This window comes from Mustela erminea, chromosome X (genome assembly GCF_009829155.1).
Source record: "Mustela erminea isolate mMusErm1 chromosome X, mMusErm1.Pri, whole genome shotgun sequence".
NCBI classification, from domain to species: Eukaryota; Metazoa; Chordata; class Mammalia; order Carnivora; family Mustelidae; genus Mustela; species Mustela erminea.
Genome location: NC_045635.1, coordinates 92,714,232 through 92,736,504, shown reverse-complemented (window position 1 = coordinate 92,736,504; position 22,273 = coordinate 92,714,232). Strand labels below are relative to the sequence as shown.

Below are 22,273 nucleotides of genomic sequence, written 5' to 3'. Positions count from 1 at the left end.
TGACCCTTTTTTCAAAATGTGAAGAAGCAGTCCATGAAGTTTTGTTCCTCATTGTATCCCTTGTGGTGGATTTTCACATCTATCAGTAGTAGGAGTCTTATAAAGGCCTGTCAGAGCAGCTTTGTGGACTGAAACATGACACAGAAAAGACCATAGGGCATAGTGCAAATAACCATAGATCAGGAGTCCAAATCCACGTTCTATTCCCTGTCTTCCTCTTTATTGACATTTGAGCTTGCAAATTACCTTGCCTTGGCTGAGCTTCAGGTTCCTCATATGTAGGCTGGAACCACCCATTTGCTTACATGGTAATTTTACAGCTCAGATAAGACAGTGAGGTGAAAGCAGCATGAAACATGTAAAAGCTTTTACATATGCAAAATGGTTTCATCATTGCTTAATTGCAGTTCACACCTCTTCGTTTATTCTTGCCCAGATGTTACAGGAACCCACTGGGTGGATGGCACATTCAAGGCCATGATAACAGTTCCTTTCTCTTGCCTGCAGTGAGAGACCTCCTCCCCAGGCCTTTCTCTTCAGATTTGCTCTCTACTTTCTACCCTGCCCTGTCCTGCTCCATGCCCTAGGAAGCTGACCCATGTCAACAGGCTCCCTTGTCTTCTGAATTCCGGTTGTGTTTAGCTCATGGGGAACACTGGCAGAGAGGAGAAAAATAACATTAAGCTATTTATTCCCTGGCCCCTTGCCTAAAAAGTTGTTGGGCGTCTTTTGACTGAAGGTCATAGCACCAATCAGGGAGTTCTTTTCATATCATTTTTATGCTCTCTCCTTTCTCTGGGTTCTGGTAACTTCCACCTCCCCTCTCTCTCTCAGGAATAAGGGTGATAATGGACCCCACTGTTACTAATCCTGGGATACTGCTGTATCCCCTGTGGCTTCTTTGTACCCTGCCCATACTTTTGTAAGCAATTCCCTTTGTTAAACTACTCGGTTTATCCACTCTGAATGTGACATGGATTTCTTACTGGGACCCTGCCTGGGACACCCAACCAATCTCTTTCTTTTCTTCTCCCCTGATTTTTTTTTTAGTACTAAAATCTAGTCTGATAAAGGAGGGACATTATATAAGGAGTGCAGTAGGTTTATGGCCATTAGCATTCTGGGCAGCCATATTGAGAATCAGCTCCTAAGTCACCAGGTTAGAACATTTGCAACTGAGCTATATGTTCCTTACCAGTTGGGTAGTCCACGCTCTTGTTCTTGCTCCAACCAACCACTGAGGCACATTTAGAGGCCATGGCTCTTATGTCTACTCTCTCCCACAAAGTTCATATCCTTGCTAAATTCCAGCATCCTGGGAGGCAACCATCTGATGCACACTCCAGTCCCTGGTTTGCTGTAAATCAGTTTGCACCCCTTTGCTTCCCTTGGACTTAGTTTGCAGAGAATGAGCTTACATCCTTTTGCTTCCCTTGGACTGGAGTCTCAGGAAGCCTGGGAAGGGGGGGAACAGTTAAGCCTCTGGGATTCCACCACAGCTGCCAGCATTCGGGCCCTGGTGTCTCTGCTCATTAACTGTGTCCAACTTGGAATGTTGCAGAAACTGTCAGAGCTAGAAGAGACCTCGGAAATCAACTAGTCCAGGGGTTCTTAGGATCTATAGATGGGCTTCAGGGAAATATTTAAGCCCTGAAATGATATGAAAAATTAGCTATCTATCTACATATATGCATTTTTCTGAGAAGATCCATAGCTTTCATCAAATTCTCCAAAGGGCTTGTAACACAAAAAAGTCACAGACCTCGAAAGGTTCCAGAGCAGCACCCTCACCTTAACAGCAGGGGAAACTCGGACCCAGAGAGAAAGCAAATTATCTGATTCCACAGTGAGTCAAAGGCAGGATTTCACCCAAGGATCTAATAAGATATTAACTTCCTTTTTGAAACAAACTTTTCCTTTCTCTACTGAATTCCAAAGCCATATTCCCACTGTACTTCATGCATAGCAGACACCAGATAACTTGTTAAATGCAACTGATCACTGCAATGGGCTCTACAAGTAAACTCTCTTATTTTAATTGACCCTGCTGAACAGAATCTGGACTTGTGTGGGGCTCAGGGCCAACCTTAGAGCTTAGTGGTGCCAAGGGATCAAGCAGGGTTTTTCCACCCCAGTTCTCTCTGATGAATGGAGTTCTGTCTCGTCCCTGTTTCTCTGAGCCAACTTGTCCCCAGGGCCCTGTGGAAGGGCAGGTGTCGGTCCTGGGCATGGACTCAGCAGCCCAACTCCAGTGCCTCTGCAGCTGTTCTCATCCCTACGAGGCCCCCAGTGGGAGCTGACACAGAGACTCTTGGAAAATGGCAAAGAAAAGCTAAGGAAAAAACACCCTTGAGCATTGAGGGGTTGCCAGGCTTCCAGGGGAGCTGGCACTGCCTAGCTCAGGTTATTAAATCACAACCATCTTCTGGAAAATAGAATAGAAAGTCTTGCTCCTTCCCATCTCCCCTTCTATGCTCTCCCCTCCCCAGGGCATAGATATTTTCATACTACCCAGAGTGCCCTACTGGATTTCCCTACCCAGGTCTCCTCACCTAGGAAATAAATGTTTTTGCTGTGTAACTTAGGTAACCCATGTGTCAGAGTGAAAGAAGAAGTCCTGAGGCCTAGTATCAACTCTGTACTAACCAGCCCTGAGGTCTTGCCCAAGTCATTTAACCTTGATGGGCTTTCATGCTTCGTTAATTTAAAAAAAAATGGGGCTAATGAACCAAATGAGGTAATGGAGGTGAGATCATTTGACAAATGCAAAACAACAAAAGGTCATTATGACCTTTGGCCATTCAGAGATAAGTTGTTTTTAAAGGCAGAAAGAATCATCTGGAGAACTGATAGCCCAGCGGAGATCTGGATTTCAGTTTTGCCAGGGAAATTCCAGAAGGAAGGTGGAAGGAGAGTCACCTTCCAATGGCTCTGCGAAATCTGTTGACATAAACTCAATCTATTCCTGAAGTTTTACGTGCTATTATACATTCCAGAGACGGATGAGAAGAGCTTCTAAGGACCAGTCACTCTTCACCAGACGAGGAAAAGAATAGCCAAGTCAGGTCTAGTGCTAGGGGATCAGAGGGAGTTAGCCTCACTGTGACGTGACATAGAAATAGGTAGACCAGCTTGCAGAGGGGCATAGAATTCCCAGAGGGTGGTGCAAGACAGTGGGAACAGAATATCCATCTCTCCCCCCACAAGCATCCAGTGGACACTGTTTCCTAAGGCCCTCGGGATGGGTCACATGTTAAAGCTAAGCAAGACAAAGGAAATCAGAGATATAGTCAGTGGCTTCAAGAAGTAGATGCTTTGAAGGATGAAAGAGTGAGATAGGACAAAACTCATAGGGCAACTAAAGTGCTTAATAAATTGTCTTTAGTTGGGGCAGCAGCTTGACAGCTCATTGTTTTATACATATAACTAGAAAGCATTCAGGGATTTTTGGGTGTATTACATTACTAGGGGGTTTTAATTGTGGTAAAATATAGATTACAAAGATTCACCATTTAACCATTTTATATGTGTAATTCAGTGGGATGAATTATACTCACAGTGTTGTTCAACAATCACTACTCACCAGTTCAAGAACTTTTTCATCACCCTTGACAAAAATTATGTAAGTATGAAGTAATAACTACCCAGTCACCCTTTCCCTTAGCTTCTGGGAACTTCTGGTTTACTTTGCATCTCAATGATTTTGTCTCTTCTAGATATCTCATGTAAGTAGAATCAAACAGTGTTTGTCCTTTTGTGTCTGGGTTATTTCATTTGGCATAATGTTTGCAAGGTCCAGGCCACATGTATCAGAGGCATTCCTTTTGTGGTTGGATTGTATGAGTACTGTGTGATTCCTTTGTAAGTATTTAGTTTATCCATCCCTCCATTGCTGGACACTTGGATTCTTTCTACCTTTGGGCTATTGTAAATAATGCTCTAATGAACATGGCATACAAGGATCTATTCAGTTCACTGCTTTAAATTTTTATTTTGTATATACCTAGAAGTGGAAGTGCTGGGTCTTATGTTGTGATAATGCTATTTATAAGAAATATATATATTTGGTCTTTGTCCTGTTTCTCTCAAAGAGTGCCTAAAAATTACTTTAGATATTAAATATAATATAATATTAGATACCCTAAATATCCTAAGGGATGAGTGACAAATGTGTCTTTTCTTATGTTAATGAGGAGACTTTGGGAAACCACCTAAGGATATGGGCTGGTTGAGGAGAGAATCAACCCAGTGATTTGTAGTGGAAATTTTAGTCCCACCCCCCCATCTCTGGAGAGGGGAGAGGGGCTGGATATTGAATGGATCACCAATGGCCAATGATGTAATCAATCATGCCTGTGTAAAGAAGCCTCCATAAAAAAGCAAAAAAGAAAATTTTAGGAGAGCTTCTCCCTTGGTGAACACACAGAGAGGCAGGGAGAGCGACACACTCAGAAGGCTTGGAAGCTATGTGTCCTTTCCCCATTCCTTGCCCTAAGCATCTCTAAGGAAGTGCAAGCTAATAAGAGAAGGCAAAATATTCAGTCCTTTGGCTATGACTATATATAATAGATAAACTAAAAGTAAAAGACGAAAGTGTGTCAGACCACGATGCTTGGTCAAATGCAGATTTCTGTGAGTCTGAGCTTGGGCCACTAGCCTCAAAGCTGCTGCCACCCCTGCAAAGTAAAAATTGTGCAGGGGCCACAGAAAGTCCTTTTAAGATCTCTGATCACCAAGAAGGTAGTCAATGTGGGGGAAGGACCAAACAAATAAACTACTGGAACCAGGGAGTGTAGTGTGAAGGAATTGTTTCATTTTGTGGATCATTCATTTTGTCTCATCAGCTTCCTTGAGGAGCTTTTATTGAAATGGATTATGAGAGTGACTAATTTAGGGTCTGTGTCTTTGGGTGTGAATGCTGCAGAGTGGAACAGCCTTCCCTTGAGAGTTTGCAGCACAAAGCTTGTTCTAACACAGGTCTGGAGTTCAAATCTATGGTCTTCATGTCACGAGGGAAAGCACTACTGAGAAAGGTGGCCCCATATTGTTAGTGCCTCTTGGCACCTGTCAGAAGCAAATTTACATCTTTTTTGGAGGAAAGCAACCCAAATCTAGACCGCTCAATATTCCTCAAGACCTAGCTCAACCAAATAGGAGCTCACGATAAGAAAAAAAAAAAATGTATCTATCAAACATATAAGAAAACAAGCCACCACAAGGGAGAGTTAGCTCAAACAACAGTTTTGGATTCCCAAGGACTTTAGATACTAGAATTAATCAGATAGAGGACATAAAACAACTCCAGATGGATTGTTTCAAGAAACAAAACATGTAATCAAAATGGGATAAGAAAGAGATTATCAGCTATGACCAGGCAAATTTTGGGGAAAAATGAAATAGAATTCAGTGAGTGGGCCAAACAGCAAATTAAACACATCTGAAGAGAGAAAGAGTGAACTGGCAGATATGAAGATTTTTTTTTTTCCAGAATGGAATATTGAGAGATAAGAAGGTGGAAAATATAAAGGTGAGGTTGAGGCATGAAAGAAAGACTAGGAGGGCCTACCACATGCTGGATTTGGACATGACCCTGGGGGATGATCTAATATGTAACAAGGAATGGTGAGCAAATAAACTGGTAAATATGTAGGTAAATCTGAACAGTATTAACTGTATAAAGTCACACAATAATAACTAATTTGTGGAGTGAAATAAAAGAACTAAGAGTGGGCGCCTGTGTGGCTCAGTGGGTTAAGCCGCTGCCTTTGGCGCAGGTCATGGTCTCAGGGTCCTGGGATCCAGTCCCACATCAGGCTCTCTGCTCAGCGGGGAGCCTGCTTCCCTTCCTCTCTCTCTGCCTGCCTCTCTGCCTACTTGTGATCTCTCTCTGTCAAATAAATAAATAAAATCTTAAATAAAAAATAAAAGAACTAAGAGTCTAAGCAACAACAGCACATAAATTGAGGGTTGCACAGACTTATATACGTGATTCTTTAGATCTGATTGTCAAGAGGCAGCTAGCTCTGTGAACATCCTGGAAGATATTCCATTCTCCAGGTACAGGAAGCTTCCAGAGTGAAGGCCCAGGAGGACGAAAGGTCTTGATATGTTTGAGTGGCAGAAAGCAGGTAGTCTGACTGGAGCTGGCTAGCATGTTTGGTATAAGACATAGGTATAAAAGTATAGGTATAAATGTATAAAAGTAGAGCCAAGGTCAAAAGCTCAGAGTTTATTCTCTCTAAAATGGACAGGCTGAAGGATTTTAAACAGAAGAGTGATATGACTGATTAAAATTATGAAGTACAGGGGTGCCTGGGTGGCTTAGTCTTTAAGTGTCTGTCTTTGTCTTAGGTCATGGTCCCAGCACCCTGGGATCAAACCCCACATTGGGCTCCCTCCTCAGTGGGGAAGCCTGCCTGCTTCTCCCTCTCCCACTCTCCCTGCTTGTGTTCCCTCTCTCGCTGTCTCTCTCTCTCTCTCACTCTGTGTCAAATAAATAAATAAATAATCTTTTTTAAATGAATTTTTTTAAGTTTTTTTAAAAATTTATTTGACAGATCACAAGTAGGCAGAGAGGCAGGCAGAGAGAGAGGAGGAAGCAGGCTCCCTGCTGAGCAGAGAGCCCGATGTGGGGCTCGACCCCAGGACCCTGGGATCACGACCTGAGCCGAAGGCATAGGCTTTAACCCACTGAGCCACCCAGGCGCCCCAAATAATCTTTTCAAAAAAAGATTTTAAATTTATTTGTCAGAGAGAGAGAGAGAGAGGAGCACAGGCAGACAGAATGGCAGACAGAGGCAGAAGGAGAAGCAGGCTCCCTGCTGAACAAGGAGCGTGATGTGGGACTCGATCCCAGGATGCTGGGATCATGACCTGAGCCAAAGTCAGTCTCTTAACCAACTGAGCCACCCAGATGTCCCAATAAATAATCTTTTAAAAAATAAGAGCAAAATAAAATTGTGAAGTACAGTCTTGGCCATGGTAGGGAGAGCCATATGAGTGTATGTGTATGGGGTTGTGAGGATGTGCTGCTAAGACACCAGTTATGAGGCTATTGTACTAGGCTATTGTACTGGCTATTGTACCAGTTATGGGGCTATTGTACTTAACCCGCTGGACTAGGCCAGTGACAACACGGAGGGGGAAATGTAACCACTAGTAACAAATGACTTTTAAGTTTTAGATTTGGGCAACTGGAGGAATTGTGGTACCATTTAGAGGAGGAGGAGAAATGAGTTTAGTCTTGGACAGATTTAAATTTGGGATGCCCATTCCTCCATCTTGGTTAAGTGGAGCTCTCAAGAAGGCAGTTGAATATGAGTCTGGAGTTCAATGATAAGAAGGGCCTAGCGATATTAATGTGTGAGTCATCAGTATATAGATAGTATGTAAAGCCTTGGGGGCTGGACATGATGACCTAGTAAATAAACGGAAATAAAGAAGAGAGGGGAAGAAAAAGAAGAAAGGATATCTGAGAACTGAGTACTAGGGCTTTCAAAAATGGAGCAGTCTGGAAGAAAAAGAGAATCCAGCAAAGGTGGTTGAGGTGGGAGAAAACCCAGAACACTGTGGGATCACAGAAGTGGAGAGAGGTAAGTATTTAAGGATGAGGACTTGCTCACCTTATGCCCGGTATTGCTAGGAGGTTGAGTAAGATGAATCCAGAGATGTGACTGTGGGCTCTGACAACATGGAAATCATTGTTGACTTTGACAAGAGCAGCCTTGTAGAGTGAGGGAGATGGAAGCCTGGTCGGATTGGGTCAAGGGGAGAACTGGAAGTGTGGAAGAGAACATAAGATACTATAAATATAGAGGTAATTTGAAAATGGTAAAAATATTTTACAAATGCAAGTGGCATTGTTATTTTGTCACCAGAGATTTTAGGGAAGTTCAAGGCATTGAATAAACATATCTGTGCCAATGGAGGTCCTGCAGAACCAAGGAGCTGTTTACCAAGGCAAAAATGCTGTCATGAGAAACCACAAGTAAGACTTCAAGGTAACTATAGGAAAACAACGTTGGTAAGAAAGCCACCGTGGTCTCAGAAACATTGTCTCAGCTCACCAAGCCAACCCTACGCCAACCTCTGGAGCCCCACCAGGGCTGCAGGCAGGAAATGTTCCAGAATAAGAATGGTGGTAACTTTTAGAAAAAGCTGCATCTGTAATGTTTACTGAATCTTTCATTAACTCATTTTGCAAAGCTTGCCAGCCACTCTCTCCATGCACTGGGCACACTGTTGGCAAGACTGGAGAATCAGTGTGGTTTGTCTTCCTTGCCGCAAGATTCCCTCTTCTTCACCACTGAGGCCACACCTCTTCCCATAGGCACTCTCTGCCCTTCCCTTCACTCTGCATCTCACCAGTAGGCAACTGTATGCTTTGTTTGCAAGGCTGGTGGATGGGTCCAGGCACTTGTGCTTTGGAGAGTTAAAATCTCTGGGACCATAGCTGATGAGATGCAGGTCTTCTTTTCTAGGGCTTTTGAGAAAAGACCAGTTCCTGCCTTGATGAAGTTACCTAGAATATCCTTTACTCCTATCTCCATCCACCTGTATTCTACACATCCCTCAAGACTCAGATTCTTTGGAATCTTCTCCTCTGTCACCTTCTTTCCCACTTCTCATGATTAGAATTGTTTTCTTTGTCTTCTGTGCTCCCCTTGCTCTTCATGTCTCTGTAATAGGGCTAACAGCCTACCTCATATTCCAATTATTTGTGTGGTTCTGACTTGCTTATTATGCTGGTGACTCCAAAAGCAGGGTACTTTTATTGTCCATGTGTGTACCTCTCACAGAGTTCTTTGCCATAGTAAGAACTTCATGAATGAATATTAGTGGATTTGAACTTTCAGTGAAAATATTTGGCATGTTGAAAGTGAGTTGCATACATATATAAGACCTTACTTCCTGAGATAGCATTTCTTGCTGCATACTTAGATCATGAAATAGAGAATCTACTCTAGAAGACCTAACTTCTGGGGGCACCCGGATGGCTCAGCCAGTTAAGGTGTCCAACTCTTGGTTTCAGCTCAGGTGGTAAGCTCAGGGTTGTGATCTCTGGATCATGAGATTGAGTCCTGTGTTTGGTTCTGTGCTCAGTGGAGAGTCTGCTTAAGATTATCTCTCTCCCTCTCTCCCTCTGTCCCACACCCCAACCTCAAAATAAATAAATTTGTCTTTAAGAACTAACTGCCAGCATCTGGATATGTGGAGAGTCTAATCAAGCTGAAAATTGAGTTACAGAGTGAATTTGTCTTTTGCAGATAATATGCCTGCCAGTCTTTCTTTTTTTTTTCTTTAAATGAAGAACACTTGAATTAATGGTTCCATGTTAGTATGGGTTGATTTTATTGATTTTGTGCTGACAGTTGATTAATTACAAATACAGGCATCATGCTTTTTTGTTCTTGTCCCTGACTTAAAAACTCAGGTGTGACTCATGCAAAAGCTGATGTCACAAAGACCCTTGATTTCTGAGGATGCTGTAAGTGGTATCATAATGATTATTAGATTTACCACTTCTTTTGCCACCTCATGACAGAAATGTTATCTCAAAAAACTCAGTTGCAAAATTTTTCATTTGCCACGTAAGTGAAGCTGGACTTTCTGTCACCTTACCTCCATGGAATTTTACAAAGCAGGTGTGAGTGTGAGTTTCATTTGGAAATTATTTCTTACACTCCATTCTTCTCCTTATCCTCCTTTTTCTCCTTGTCATCCTTCCCTGCCACATACTCGGTTGCCAATTACAGCACTGAATAGGAATCTTCTTATCTTGGGACCCTTGGGTGGCTCAGTCAGTTGAGCATCTGCCTTCAGCTGAGATCATGATCCTAGGGTCCTGGGATTGAGTCCTTCATCTGGCTCCCTGCTCAGTGTGGAACCTGCTTCTTTCTCTGTCTTCCATTCTCTCTCTCTCTCTGACAAATAAATAAAATTTTAAAAAGGGAATCTCCTTGTCTGTAGACTCATACAGTCCATATAGATGCTTTCTCTTTTCTATCTAGTAAAGTGTTCTATTGAGTATCCAGCACTGATTAGGACAAAGGGGGACTCTCCTGTTTTAGACTCTGTGTAAGCATTTGACATCAGGGCTTTAGGAAAAGCACCCCCTCTCAGGCAATTGAATTGCTTTGTCCTGAATTGACTCAAGACAGCCTGAGCACTAGTCTCGACTCTGCCATGAGCCATCTCTGTACCCTTGGGCCACTTTGACTCTTTGTGTTTTGGGTTCCTCATATTTAGGATGGAAAGCCTTCTATTTCCTCAACTTTGTAACAAAGGCAGGGAGAGCTGTTGTGTCTCAGCATCCAAGGCCTTTGGAAAAGCTGGGTATTCACAGGCACACTGTGAACTTGTCTACATTTGGGAGCCGGTAAAATGTAGGGAGGGATCACACAAGAAACCTGATGCTGAACAGCTGGATTGCAAAATACATGTTTTAGAAGCCAGCCACACCATTATGAGTTTGTCAGAAGCATAGGGGGCTTTGCCTTTCTTAGAATCTCCCCAAAGGAGGGGTTATCCAAAGGCTTTTCCCAGAGCCTGGGTGGGGGCAAAAAGGCTTGGGGTTGAAGGAGGGTGGGTCATGGTAACAGCAATGCCCAGAGCAATCTGTGAGGGCTTTGTTGTCTTACAGTAGGATATCATGGCGTGTCACTGCAATGACTGCTTTTTGAGCTTTTGGATTTTCTTCTTGGGAAGGAATTTCCACAAACACCTCCAAAATGAATGTTCTGGTGCCTTTTTGGGGCAGGGTGGACTTTTGAAGCGTTTGCTCAATTCTTTTCATGGCTAGGTGTTGGTTGAAATTTTTTCTAGTTCTTCTGGAGTCACTCTCATTATTTACATTTTCCTTTAAAATCATTCATTTCATCTAAATTTTCAAGCTAATTAGCATATTTCTGCAAAGAAGAACTTCTGAATGTATAATAATTATTCCTTTCTTATTCCTAAATTTGTGTATTAGTGTTACCTTTCAAAAACCTTTCAATGTTAGCTCCTGTTGTCTGCCAATAAAAAATTTCTTTTTTGTTCCAACATTTTTTGCCTTTGTATGTCCTTACAAAGTCTGCCTCTTATTTTCTTTACATTTGGTTGAGGCAAAAACAGCCCTTGCTAAATTCTCACTATGTGATAAGCACTCCACCAGGAACCATGGAGAGATATAGAAAAAGGGATAAACTTGATTGTTAGATTCAGGAAACTTGGGAAGGATGAGGGGAATACTCATAAGAATATAGGCAGGTCTTGAAACAAAGTGCTACTTCCTGGAGGCTACTACCAGAGGGATACTCAAGGATGAGGTTTCCCTAAACCCATAACTAAAACTTAAGTCAGGTCCAGGGCCAACCTTGAGCACGGGGACTTTGCAGAGATTTTCAGGGTCAAGGAGGCACCAGGCGGTAAACAGTTTGGAGACACACAATGTATCAGAATTAGGGGCTTCAGATTTTCTTGAGCCAAGGTCCAAGATATCAGCTGGAGTCGGCAGCAGGGTGCAAAGCCATGTAACTTCTGTCATTGGCTTTGCCACCAGGGCAATTTGGAGGATGCTGACTGAACTAACAGTGCCAGCCAATAACTGTGTCATTTGGATATGGTACTAAGAAGTTCCCACGGTACCTACAGATACTCCTATCCTACTATTCATGACACTACATTGAGATGCTACATCCTAGCATTCATGGCACTCTGTTGAGTATCTCACTCCATCAGACTGTGAACTCCATGAAGTCATGGACTGAGGCTTACACATCTGTGTCTCCCCAGTGCCTGAAATATGCATGAGTACTTTGTATTACTGCATGGCCCAAAGCACAGTCTTTGGAGTTGGATGGATCTGCTTTTGTTCAGCTTCATTACTTTCCACCTGAGTCATCCATGTATTGTCTCTGGGCCTCAGTTTTCTCATCTGTGAGACAGCGATGACAATAATATCAACCTCTAGAATTTGGGGTGGGAGTAAAATGAGATGAAAGATTTGGAAGTACTTAGCAGACTGCCTGTCACAGAATAAATATTCAGTTAGTGGTAGCTCTTAATTGTCATTATGTGATCACAGGATGAATGGGTGAGGGACAAGTGGGTTGAAGAGAGATGTTGGCCTGTTTGATGAGGTCAGGACTCAGGGCTGGGAAGAGGCTTAATGGTAGCAACACTGGCAATCCTCCAAGTCTCCCTCCCTTGTCTTGGCATCTCCTGGATGATTGGGAGGCTGAGATAATGGGGATAATCTAAGCATCTCTCACTTCGTGTAAATCTTGCAATCATCTTGGCTGGGTGGGCAAGGATAGAATAGACCCTGGGTGGGGGATGACGTTACTAATATAAACATTTTTTCAAATGTGAAATATTGCTCTCTGCCCCAAGAAAGCTGTTATTAGTTTGTGAGCACTGTGCCTTTGGAAAGCCATTGCTGGCAGCTTGAATGGGTAGCTTAGAACAATTAGGAGCTTTGAACACTTTTAAGTTAAGGATTGGGATAAGAATGTTTTGACTCTATGGTTTCTCCTGGGATTTCCCTGGTGTGCTGGACTAATTATCAGATGTAATTAGGAAGCTGAGAAGTGGAGAAACTGCAGGGAGGAGCATACTTTCCCAGGGACCCTCATTTCTTTGTACAGAAAACGGGTTAGGGAGACTATCACTCTGTTGTGGAGAAGCAGCAATGCATAGCGCACTATAGGGTAGGAAGGATCCTGGGAACATGGCTTTACCAGCAGAGCCTCAAACCTATGGTGACTCATTGCTCTTGATTAATTTTTAAGTGGTCAGGGCAGCTTTCCCCCTTGTTCTTGAGGGAGGAATGGTGTTCTGGGCCACATCCATGTTCTTGATCTATTTTTAGCAAAATTCCAATTTCCTGGGTCCAAGTCAGTAAGGAAATGGTACCCTTCTTTCAAAACTCATGGAGATGAAGAGAGGAACTTCCACATTTTGGTCAGCCAGAGGGTCTGTCTATGTGGCTCAGAAGAACTTTCTCATCTGACTTGGCTTACACCTTTGGCCCCAGAGTTGGGCTAGGAGCTTTGTCTTTGAAGCTCTGAGAAAAGTAACATTTGCAGGTCCAGATACTTGTGAACCTTTATTCAAAAGCAGAGACATTCCCTTTGGACATGGTCTTGAAATTTTTGTTGTTGTTGTTTTTCTTCTTCAGTGGAGACACATGAGTGGGGAAGGACAGAGGGAGAGGGAGAGAGAATCTTAAACAGGCCCAGTGCCCAACATGGAGCCCGACTTGGGGTTCAATCTCATGAACCTGAGATCATGACCAGAGCCGAAACCAAGAATCAGATGCTTAAATGACTGAGCCACCCGGGCACCCTAGTCTTGAAGTTATTCTTAAGGCAGTGGAAACAAGACTACCACATATGAAACATGGAAAGACAATAGCATTCCTCTGTATCTTTATTCACTGGGGGTTATAATGGAGACTGTGAGCCTGGTAGTTTGAAAAATGAAGATCCCTGGGGCTTAATATGATGGCCCAGATGTGAAGCTTCTCCCCCACCCCGCCCCACCAAAATGATATTAAGTTTATTGTCACAAGATTATACATATAAATCCAATGTCTCCGCTCTCTCCACAGGTAACCTGTCTCCATGATTTCTTTGGTGATGACGATGTGTTTATTGCCTGTGGTCCTGAAAAGTTTCGCTATGCTCAGGATGACTTTTCTCTGGATGAAAATGGTAAGCACAACCACTGGACTTTGTTGCTCCATTGTTCACCCTCCTTCTATCCCTTAGTATTTCCATGGGTTCATATGGCCCAGAGAACATTCATGCACAGACCCTCAAGGGCAAATATTGTTATTCATTCTCCTCTATGTTGGGCTACATGAGTCACTAAGTGAAATGTTTACTAAATGTCCCAGATTCCCAGCCTCCAAACTCAATAAAACTCACTCTCAGCCCCAATAGTGACTATATTTCTCGAACCATATATTGTGTCACATGGGCTGACAGGTGCAATCAAACTATGGGAAGGAACATTTGGAGTCAGAACTTGGATATTATATGTATAACTTTTTTCTAGTCAACATCCTCCAGTGACTTGGCTCATATCGATGGTTCCATTTTAGAAAGATTTTCCACTGTGTTCTTAGTGTCAAATCTTTCCCCTCTTCCTGCTTTCTGGCTTGCTGCCCCATTCCCCCTGCTTTGTGACTCAAGATTCCAGAGGTTGTTAATCTCAGGAAGGAGGTAAACATCTGCCCACCTCCCTTTGCTTGAGTCCAAGTTCCATGTGGAAGTTAATGGTGAATTAGCTCATACAGCAACAAGGTTAGGATATGATCCTGATGGGAAGACACATCCAAAACATCTTCCCAAATATGAGGGTAACATGTGAGAAAAACAAACTGAATTGTATTAATATAGACTTTACCAACAGCTTGAGTGACAAGGACCCTGACCAAGGTGGCATTTCTGCTGTGTTCACTTTGAGAAGAGACAAATAGCCATAAAACAGCTAAGCAAATCCCAGGATATCTCCCATTTCCTATACCTTTTATATCTGCAGCTCTGGACAGTGATCCCTGAAGTTCATCAACCAAAACAAGAAGTAAAACAAACAAAAATGAGCTTTCTACTTAACTTAGTTTCCCCCAAAAAACTCAGTTTGTCAGAAAGGATTCCCTAATCTTTGTGGGTAATTGATATTTCAATATATCTTCAAGTAGGAAGTGACAAGGAAGTGTCCAAAGAAAAGACTGCCCTCTACCTAGCCATGTGGTTCCATGTTGAGCATCATGGCACAAGGCTGGAAAAACTACACTGTAAAGAACACTAGATTGGGACTTAGGAGACTTGGTTGCTAGTCCTAGTTTTGCTGTTTCCTTGCTTCGTGGCCCTAAGCAAGAGGCTTACACTCTTTACAGTCTCATCAGCAAAGCAAGTATGATAATTCTCCTAATGCATTAGCACGATCAGTGTCCCCAAATTACCACAGTAGGGACTCTGAGTGACCTGCATAGGAAAGGTACCCCAAGCATGGCAGACTGAAGTTGAGGCAAGTAGCAGAAACATTTGGCAGATGCCCCTATACACCCAAGAGCTTTCTATAAGCTCTGAGCGACAGAGTCATTGCTGAATCTTTGATTTATTAAACCAACACAGGGATTTATGATCATGCACATTGAAAATCAAAAAAAGATCTGCAAATGCATGGTGGTAGTGGTGTTAGTGCCTAGTTATAAAGTGACATGACATCCCTAATATGCCTATTACAATAGATGGCATGTAATAAACAGTAAATGGCAACTCCCTCTTCTTCCTTTAAATTACTCATGAATGTTTCATCTGTGTGGCTGCAGCCTCAGAGCTGTCAATCTCTTCTTCAAGGAAATTAATTCATTATGTCAACAGGTGCTATTCTAAGACGTGGCCTGGGTGCCCACAAATGATCGAGTTGACTATTTAATAACCCACTCAACCTGCTTTTCAACTTCTTCCCTTGTTTCCATAATCCAGGGATTTAAACACCTGGCTTGGCCCAGATGAATTCTGAAAGTTTCTCCCATGCCTCCTCGCTCAGGGCCATCATTCCTACCAACAATGAGGACCACCTCGTAGTCCTGAACCATTGGGTACTTTGGCCCATGCTGGTTATTCTAGTTTCTAGAAGTTGGTAATATGCCAAAGGCTCATTTCTCCCCTGGCTTTACTGCACCGTCTGTTCTTTTCTACCAGAATGCCGAGTCATGAAGGGAAACCCATCGGCCACAGCGGGCCCAAAGGCATCTCCAACACCTCAGAAGAGTTCAGCTAAGAGCCCCGGCCCTATGCGCCGGAGCAAGTCTCCAGCTGACTCAGGTAACGACCAAGACGGTGAGTGCTCTTCTCCTAACTGTGCACGCTAACTTCATTTACGGAGGCCCACACCCTCTGCATGCAGGGGAATGAGTTCCTCATGAACACCATTGTGTCTCCATGATACCAACTCTCTCAGTTCAGAGACTATCCAGCCAAACTTGTTTGGAGTCATGGAGACACAGCTATGACCCCCGATTCTACTCAGATGGGTTCAGACCAGAAATCTGGCCTTTTTGTCATGCTTGCTGTAATGCTTATTGTCATGTTTGTTTTCATAGTCATCATCTTCAACATCATCCCACAAAAGCAGAGTCAAGGAAATAATCAAGTCAAGCATAAACTTGAAATAGAAAATCAAAATCGAAAACAAAAATGTAAAAAAAATATTGCCACCCTGAAGTGTCAACAGAGTTGACACGCTTGAGCTTCAAATTTGACTTTGAACTTTGTAGAAGTCAAAACAGAAAGAGAAAAGAAATCATTTGCATCATTCTCACAATAAGAAAAAAAAATTACATAGGCCAGGTTCTGAAAGGAAACACAGAGATTTGTCACACAGGATTTTAATTAGTGGATAGTGAGTGATCAAAAAAAAAAAAAATGTGGTCTATGGATCACTGCCAATGCATGAACTATTTATCAGTCTGTGACAAGACTAGAAGCTTGTGCCAAATGCAAATTATGCCACTAAGCAAACATTTACTTCAGCTGACTTTTTTTTTTTTTTTTTAAAGAAAAGCAGCAGTGTGTTCTTTTAAGTTCGGGTGCAAAAGCTTGCACCCACAGTTTGAGTGACACTGATCTGAAAGGTAAAAGGCCACAGAAGTTGAAGTTTAGAAACTTAGTAAAGTCAGGGGCAGACAGTGTGAATTCTTCATGGGAAGGCAATTGTACAGTCCAGAGGACTCACATCCTTCACCCCAAGGCTCGACTGACCATGAAAATTCTTCTAGCCTGGGAGTCTGGGAGCTTTGGGGCAAAGAGCACAAATGCCCTTTCTCTCTTCTTCGGTTTGAGGCAGCTTGAGCAGCCTGTTCGCTTTGAAATGCTCATGGCCTAGAAAAACAGCCTGTCCTGCTGGCTTCATGCTGCCAGGAACATGCACAGCACCAGCCATATTTTTTTCCACTCGGGCAGAAGGAACTAAACTGTGAAGAGGAGGCAGCTTGAGATTTTCATACTTCCATGTCTTTGCTCATCCCATTTCCCTGCTCCTTGAATGCTGTCCCTAGAGCCGACCACTCCTCTCTGCTTGAAAATGTCTGTTCATCATTCAACACATCAAATAGAAATAGTTCCCATTCTATGCACTATCAGAGCATGTTCTTCATGTATCTGGGGTAGTATTCACCACACTGTGTTGTAAAGTCTGTATCTACCTGTCTACTATCCCCTCCCCCGACTAAATACTGGGCCCCTCAAGGGCAAGATGTCATGTTCATTTTGTATCCTCAGTGCTGTGCACATTGCCTGGGTCCTAGCCGATGCTCAAATAATGTTTGTGAATGAGGAGATGTGTAAGAGTGCCTAGTTCACCCAGTGTGGTGCTAGAGACTTAGTTGGCTTTTAGGGAATATTTGCTAGAGGAACAAAAGTGCATGTGTTTGGTGATATTTTGGTGAAGTGTACAAAACAACAAATGAATCTATTTAAGTTAATTTATATGGGTTACACTATGAAGACCTAGGTTTTAACACTTGGGTTAAAAATGAAATTATTTGTACAAATTCTAGGCAGGGCTTTGCAAAAAAAAATAGACTTTAAACACTTGGTCAAGATTCATAAACTCTGGCAATAACTGCTTAACCAATCATTTTTTTCAGAAATATCACTGACCACTTCTGCGATTTCTAATCTATATTATTTATCTCTTGCTATGAAACAAATTACCCCCAAACTTAATGGCTTAAGACAACAAACATTTATTATTTTATCATTTCTGTGGGTTAGGAATTTTGGATTGCTTAACTTTGCAGTTCCCTCTGGCTCAGGATCTGTCATAAGTTGAGGTCAAAGTGTCAGTGGGGGCCGCAGTCATCTGAAGGTTCAATGGGGACTGTGGGATCTGCTTCCAAGATAGCCGTGAACAGGATCTTCTCCCAGAGAGTGATTCAGGAGAGTGAACAAGGAATATGTAGTGCCTTTCATGATCTAGTTTCCAAGGCCACATACTATCAGTTTTGTTTTAGTCTATTCATTAAAAGCAATCATTAAGTCTGGCCCATAGTCAAGGAAAGAATAATCAGTCTTCACCTCTTGAGGGAAGGTGGACTTGTTTTTAGACTGCCAACAATTTGTGGACCTATTTTTAAACCACCACGTAACCTATTAGTTAAAAATGCTGAGACAGCAGCAGCTTGAAGTCAGTAGATTCTCTGCAGACTGTATCCAGGTGGGTTATCCAGCACATGTGAACACAACCACCTGTAATTAAACACAGCTTAAACATATGTCAAGTTATTGATCATCAGCACTGCCTGCAGAATTTCCCTTCTAGAAACTATGTACCTCACTGACTCTAAGATACTAGAGATCAAGAAAGAATACATTAGGACTCAATGGATAATTGTCAATTAAAAGGAGTTATAATAGATTCCAACCCAGACAAAGGCAAGCAAGATCTGCTTTTGCTCCTCAGAACTCCCTTGCCGAAAAGAAGGAACGAGTAGAGATTTACACATACAAGATAAAAAGAGTAACCCAATTTGAGGCAGGGAAAGGAGACTTGACTTGGTGGATACCAAAACCACAAAAAGCTCTTGCTCCCTATCAGCAAAAAATCCAAAGTGGTATTCTCATGAGAGAGAATGTAAATCTTTATTTCAGATAGTTCATGAACAGAAATGAAGCCAAATTCTAGTCTAGCCAGCCTTAATGGCAATTTCCAGAATGTTTGAGCTCATCACAGATGATGTGTCTAGATCTTCTGCAAGATTTGAGGCCCAATGCATAAAAGGATCTTTATAACATGACCTTGTCCATTCCATGGCAGTTTAGAGCCATGTCCAGGCCATCCATTTAGTGAACATTCCACAGGGCCAAAGCTGATCTCAGGCAAAACAGTACTTTAGGTACGGTTTGGATTTGACATACCCATTTTCCCCTTCCCACCTCCATGTCACTCAGGACCATTTCAAGCTTCAAAATGGAGGGGGAGAGGATATGGAAGAGGAGAGAGAGGCCTCTGTGTAGAAAGGCCCAATGACATCATTTCCCAGCTTTTTTACTTGGGACAAATTTCTCACCTTGTCTAAGACTTGGTTTCCCATTTGGTTAAGACAGAATTCACATGTCTAATAGGCAAAAATCATTTTCCAGTATTATCAATTATTTCCAATTTATAGAGTTGTGCAATAGCTTCCACGGAATCAGAATTGAATAGCTAGAAGGATGAGCTATAGACAATGCATAATTTTGCATCAGGAAGTGTAAGGTATTCCTGAGCTCTCAGCAAGGGATGTAGGCAGGTTAATACACATTTAACTGAAGAATAATGGTGTGGAGTGGGGCTGAAATTCTCTGTTCTTTTCTAGGACATGGCAATGCTGCCCTGTTTCCATCCTGGGTTTGTCTGTCTTGGATCTTGGACTTGTGGGATGGATTCACATTTTTTTCATTCAACCTGAGTAACCCAAGGTTAAGGAAGATAGGCCATTTCCAGGGAATTTTAACTACCTTCCTTTGAAGGCAAACAACAGCCAAAAATGTTCCACTGCAGCAGGGACTCAAACCAAACGAAACATTGGCTCAGTTCAGGTTCAGCTAAAGGAATGTTTTGATGTTCTAGTTCATTAGAAAATATATAGGTTTGAACAAGTTTGCTAGATTTTCAAATATTTTTTAAGAAGAACAGAGCAATGGAATTGGGAGAAAGCAAATATTTATTTAAAGCTATAAAATAAAACAAATCTTTCAGAAGAGAATACTAGTGAATGAATAAGAGCAATGAGTCGATTACACATCCATCCATATATATGTGTGTACATTTGATCCAATTCATGGTTCAGTTAATATCTGGGTTCGGTTTGTCTTGAGGTTTAGTAAATTGATGTGATCTGGTCTGTAATTTGCATCATAATTTGATTCCTTGGTTCTTACGTTATCTTTTTTTTCTGCTCTTCCCATGAATAAATCAAACTCTGTATACTTTATTCCCTTTGAGGTCAGTTCCCACTCCTGCCAATACTGAGGGCACCCCAAATGGAATCTGTCTGCTGCTAAGCCTTACACGTCAGTTAAGGAAGGATTTGGTTGTCTATACAATATTGCTAGAAGGAGCTCTCATTCTCCCTGGGCAGAGCTGATGGACTTTTAGAATCCAAGTCCCATTAGCCATTTCTGCCTTTAAAGTAGGACAGGGAACTGTGGTAAGGGCAAAAAGACAAGCCCAGCCTGAGAGCTGCAGGAAGACCTTTCTGCGCCGTCTCTTGCCGTTTCCATTTCAGCCATGAACGTGTTAACTTTTCCTTTTTTGCAACTACCCCCAATTGAACTGAATTGAATTAAAAGGACAAAGTAGCTAGTTGCTGGGAAGGAATCTTTTCTTTTTCTTTCTCTCTCCCCACCGCACCCCCCTGCCTTTTTTTTTTTTTTTTTCTGAAGGAGCCTCCAAGGAAGCTAATTACCAACCCTGGTAGGCTGAGAGAATTGTAATGTGATAATTAGTTCGCTGTTGTTCAGCAGTAAGTCATTGTTGTAGCAATTCAATATTCCCCACCCTCCTTCCCCCAACCTATGCATACCTAGTCCTGAAAGTCAAATCCTTCCTATTCCCAAAGCCCCAAGGAAGAATGGATTCACTACCAAAATATACAGCCTTTGTAAGGGGAGGTCAAGGGACACAAAACAGCGGTGAAGCAGGGAGTGGGGGGGGGTGTCCATGGGAGAATTGTATCCAGGAGTATTTCTCTTCTGAACCCAGGAGGCTGCTTTGAGTTGCCTAAAGAAGGACCTGGCTGTTCTGCCCTTCCTGAATGTGTCCATCTGGATCAACTCTGTCCAGTAGAAATATAATGTGAGCCTTGTAGATCATTTTCAATTTTCTAATAGCCAGAGTTAAAAAGGTCAAAAGAACAGGTGAAATCTGTTTTGATAATATATTTTATTCAACTCAATATATCCAAAATATTATCATTTCAACATGCAATCGAAGTAAAAAAAAAAAAAACTAAGGAGATTATTTTCCATTCTTTAAAATCAGGTTGTATCTTATACTGAGCGCACATCTCAATTCTGGCTAGTCCTGCTTCAGATGCTCAAAAGCAACATGTGACTAGTAGTTAGTGTAATAGACAGCACTAAATTTCCTCTCTGTCTAAGAGAGGCTCAAGGTAACAATCTACGACGTAGATGAGATGCTTTGCACTTTGCAAAATACTTCTGAGTCTATCACCTCCGCTGTCACACATAATAGCACCATGAATGAGGTTAGGAAAGGAAAATTAGACTGGGAGACTAAGATGTAATGATGTTCAGTATCTTGTAGTCTTCTCAATGCCATGCAGCCACTTGGTGACCAAGAGCTAGAGTCCAGCTGTCCTGACTTCCAGGCAGGCAATCCTCACACTGTCCTTAAGGCAAGGAATGGAAACTCCAGAGTAGTAAATAGAAAGGTCTCTGTTGGCTAGTCCTTGCTTCTCTGCTTCCTTCACCTCCAGGCAAGGGATGTGGGGAAGCTGGGGAGTGGAGTGGGCTCGGTGTCACTCTTTTTGCTGTATCGAGCATAGCTATAAGGGATTAGGCAGCTCTGTTTCCAGTGCCTGGTCCTAGATTTCCATCACCTCCCCTACTGCCACTCTAAGGGGAAGTGGTGCCCTTGGCAAAACTGTGGGAAGAGAAAAGTGTCCCTTGCCTTTCACCCACTCTGATTCTTTCTAAAACCACAGTTTATGTCTAGTTCCAGTGAAAGAACTGCCTTACGTCTAAGGCAACATTTCCGTCATCGCTGGAGAACCACTTAAGAAATTGTTGAAGCAAGCAATATAATGGGGGTCTCTGAGCACACTGTGGGGCATGGTATGTGGTGGTGTCGACCCATCTCCCTATAGTAGGGGTTCTATCAACCTGCTACAGTCTGGAACTTGTGTTTAAATACGACTGAATCTCTAGAGTTTGGGTGCGATACCTAGTAGTGCTAGATTCTACAGGGAAAAGGAGTAAGACAAATTTTCACTAAGAATTGGGGAACCAGGAGATATATAAATTTGATAAAAAAATTTACTTACAAATATTTATATAGTTCTTATGAGCCAAGCAACTGTTCTCATCACTTTATATGTATTAGCCAATTTAATCTTTACAACAACCTTGCGAGGTAGGCACAATTACCCCCATTTTGCAGCTGAAAAAGCTAGAGCACATGAAAGCTAAGTGACCTGCCCAAGACCATACAGCTAATCGGTGGGAGAGCTGGGGTTTGAACCCAGGCAATTTGGCTCCACAGTCCACAGTTT

At 42.4% G+C, this 22,273-nt stretch overlaps 1 protein-coding gene across 5 annotated transcripts in view; it reads left to right on the top strand.

Moving 5' to 3' along the window:
- Positions 1–22,273, top strand: part of DCX (doublecortin) — a 108,512-nt gene that overhangs the window by 60,253 nt on the left and 25,986 nt on the right. For 3 of the 5 annotated variants that reach the window (XM_032330829.1, XM_032330826.1, XM_032330825.1), the window contains exons 4-5: positions 13,595–13,697; positions 15,699–15,836. In XM_032330829.1, coding sequence (XP_032186720.1) covers positions 13,595–13,697; positions 15,699–15,836 — 241 coding nt within the window. The remainder of the gene's footprint in view (positions 1–13,594; positions 13,698–15,698; positions 15,837–22,273) is intronic. The other 2 variants (XM_032330828.1, XM_032330827.1) reach the window with 1 other exon arrangement.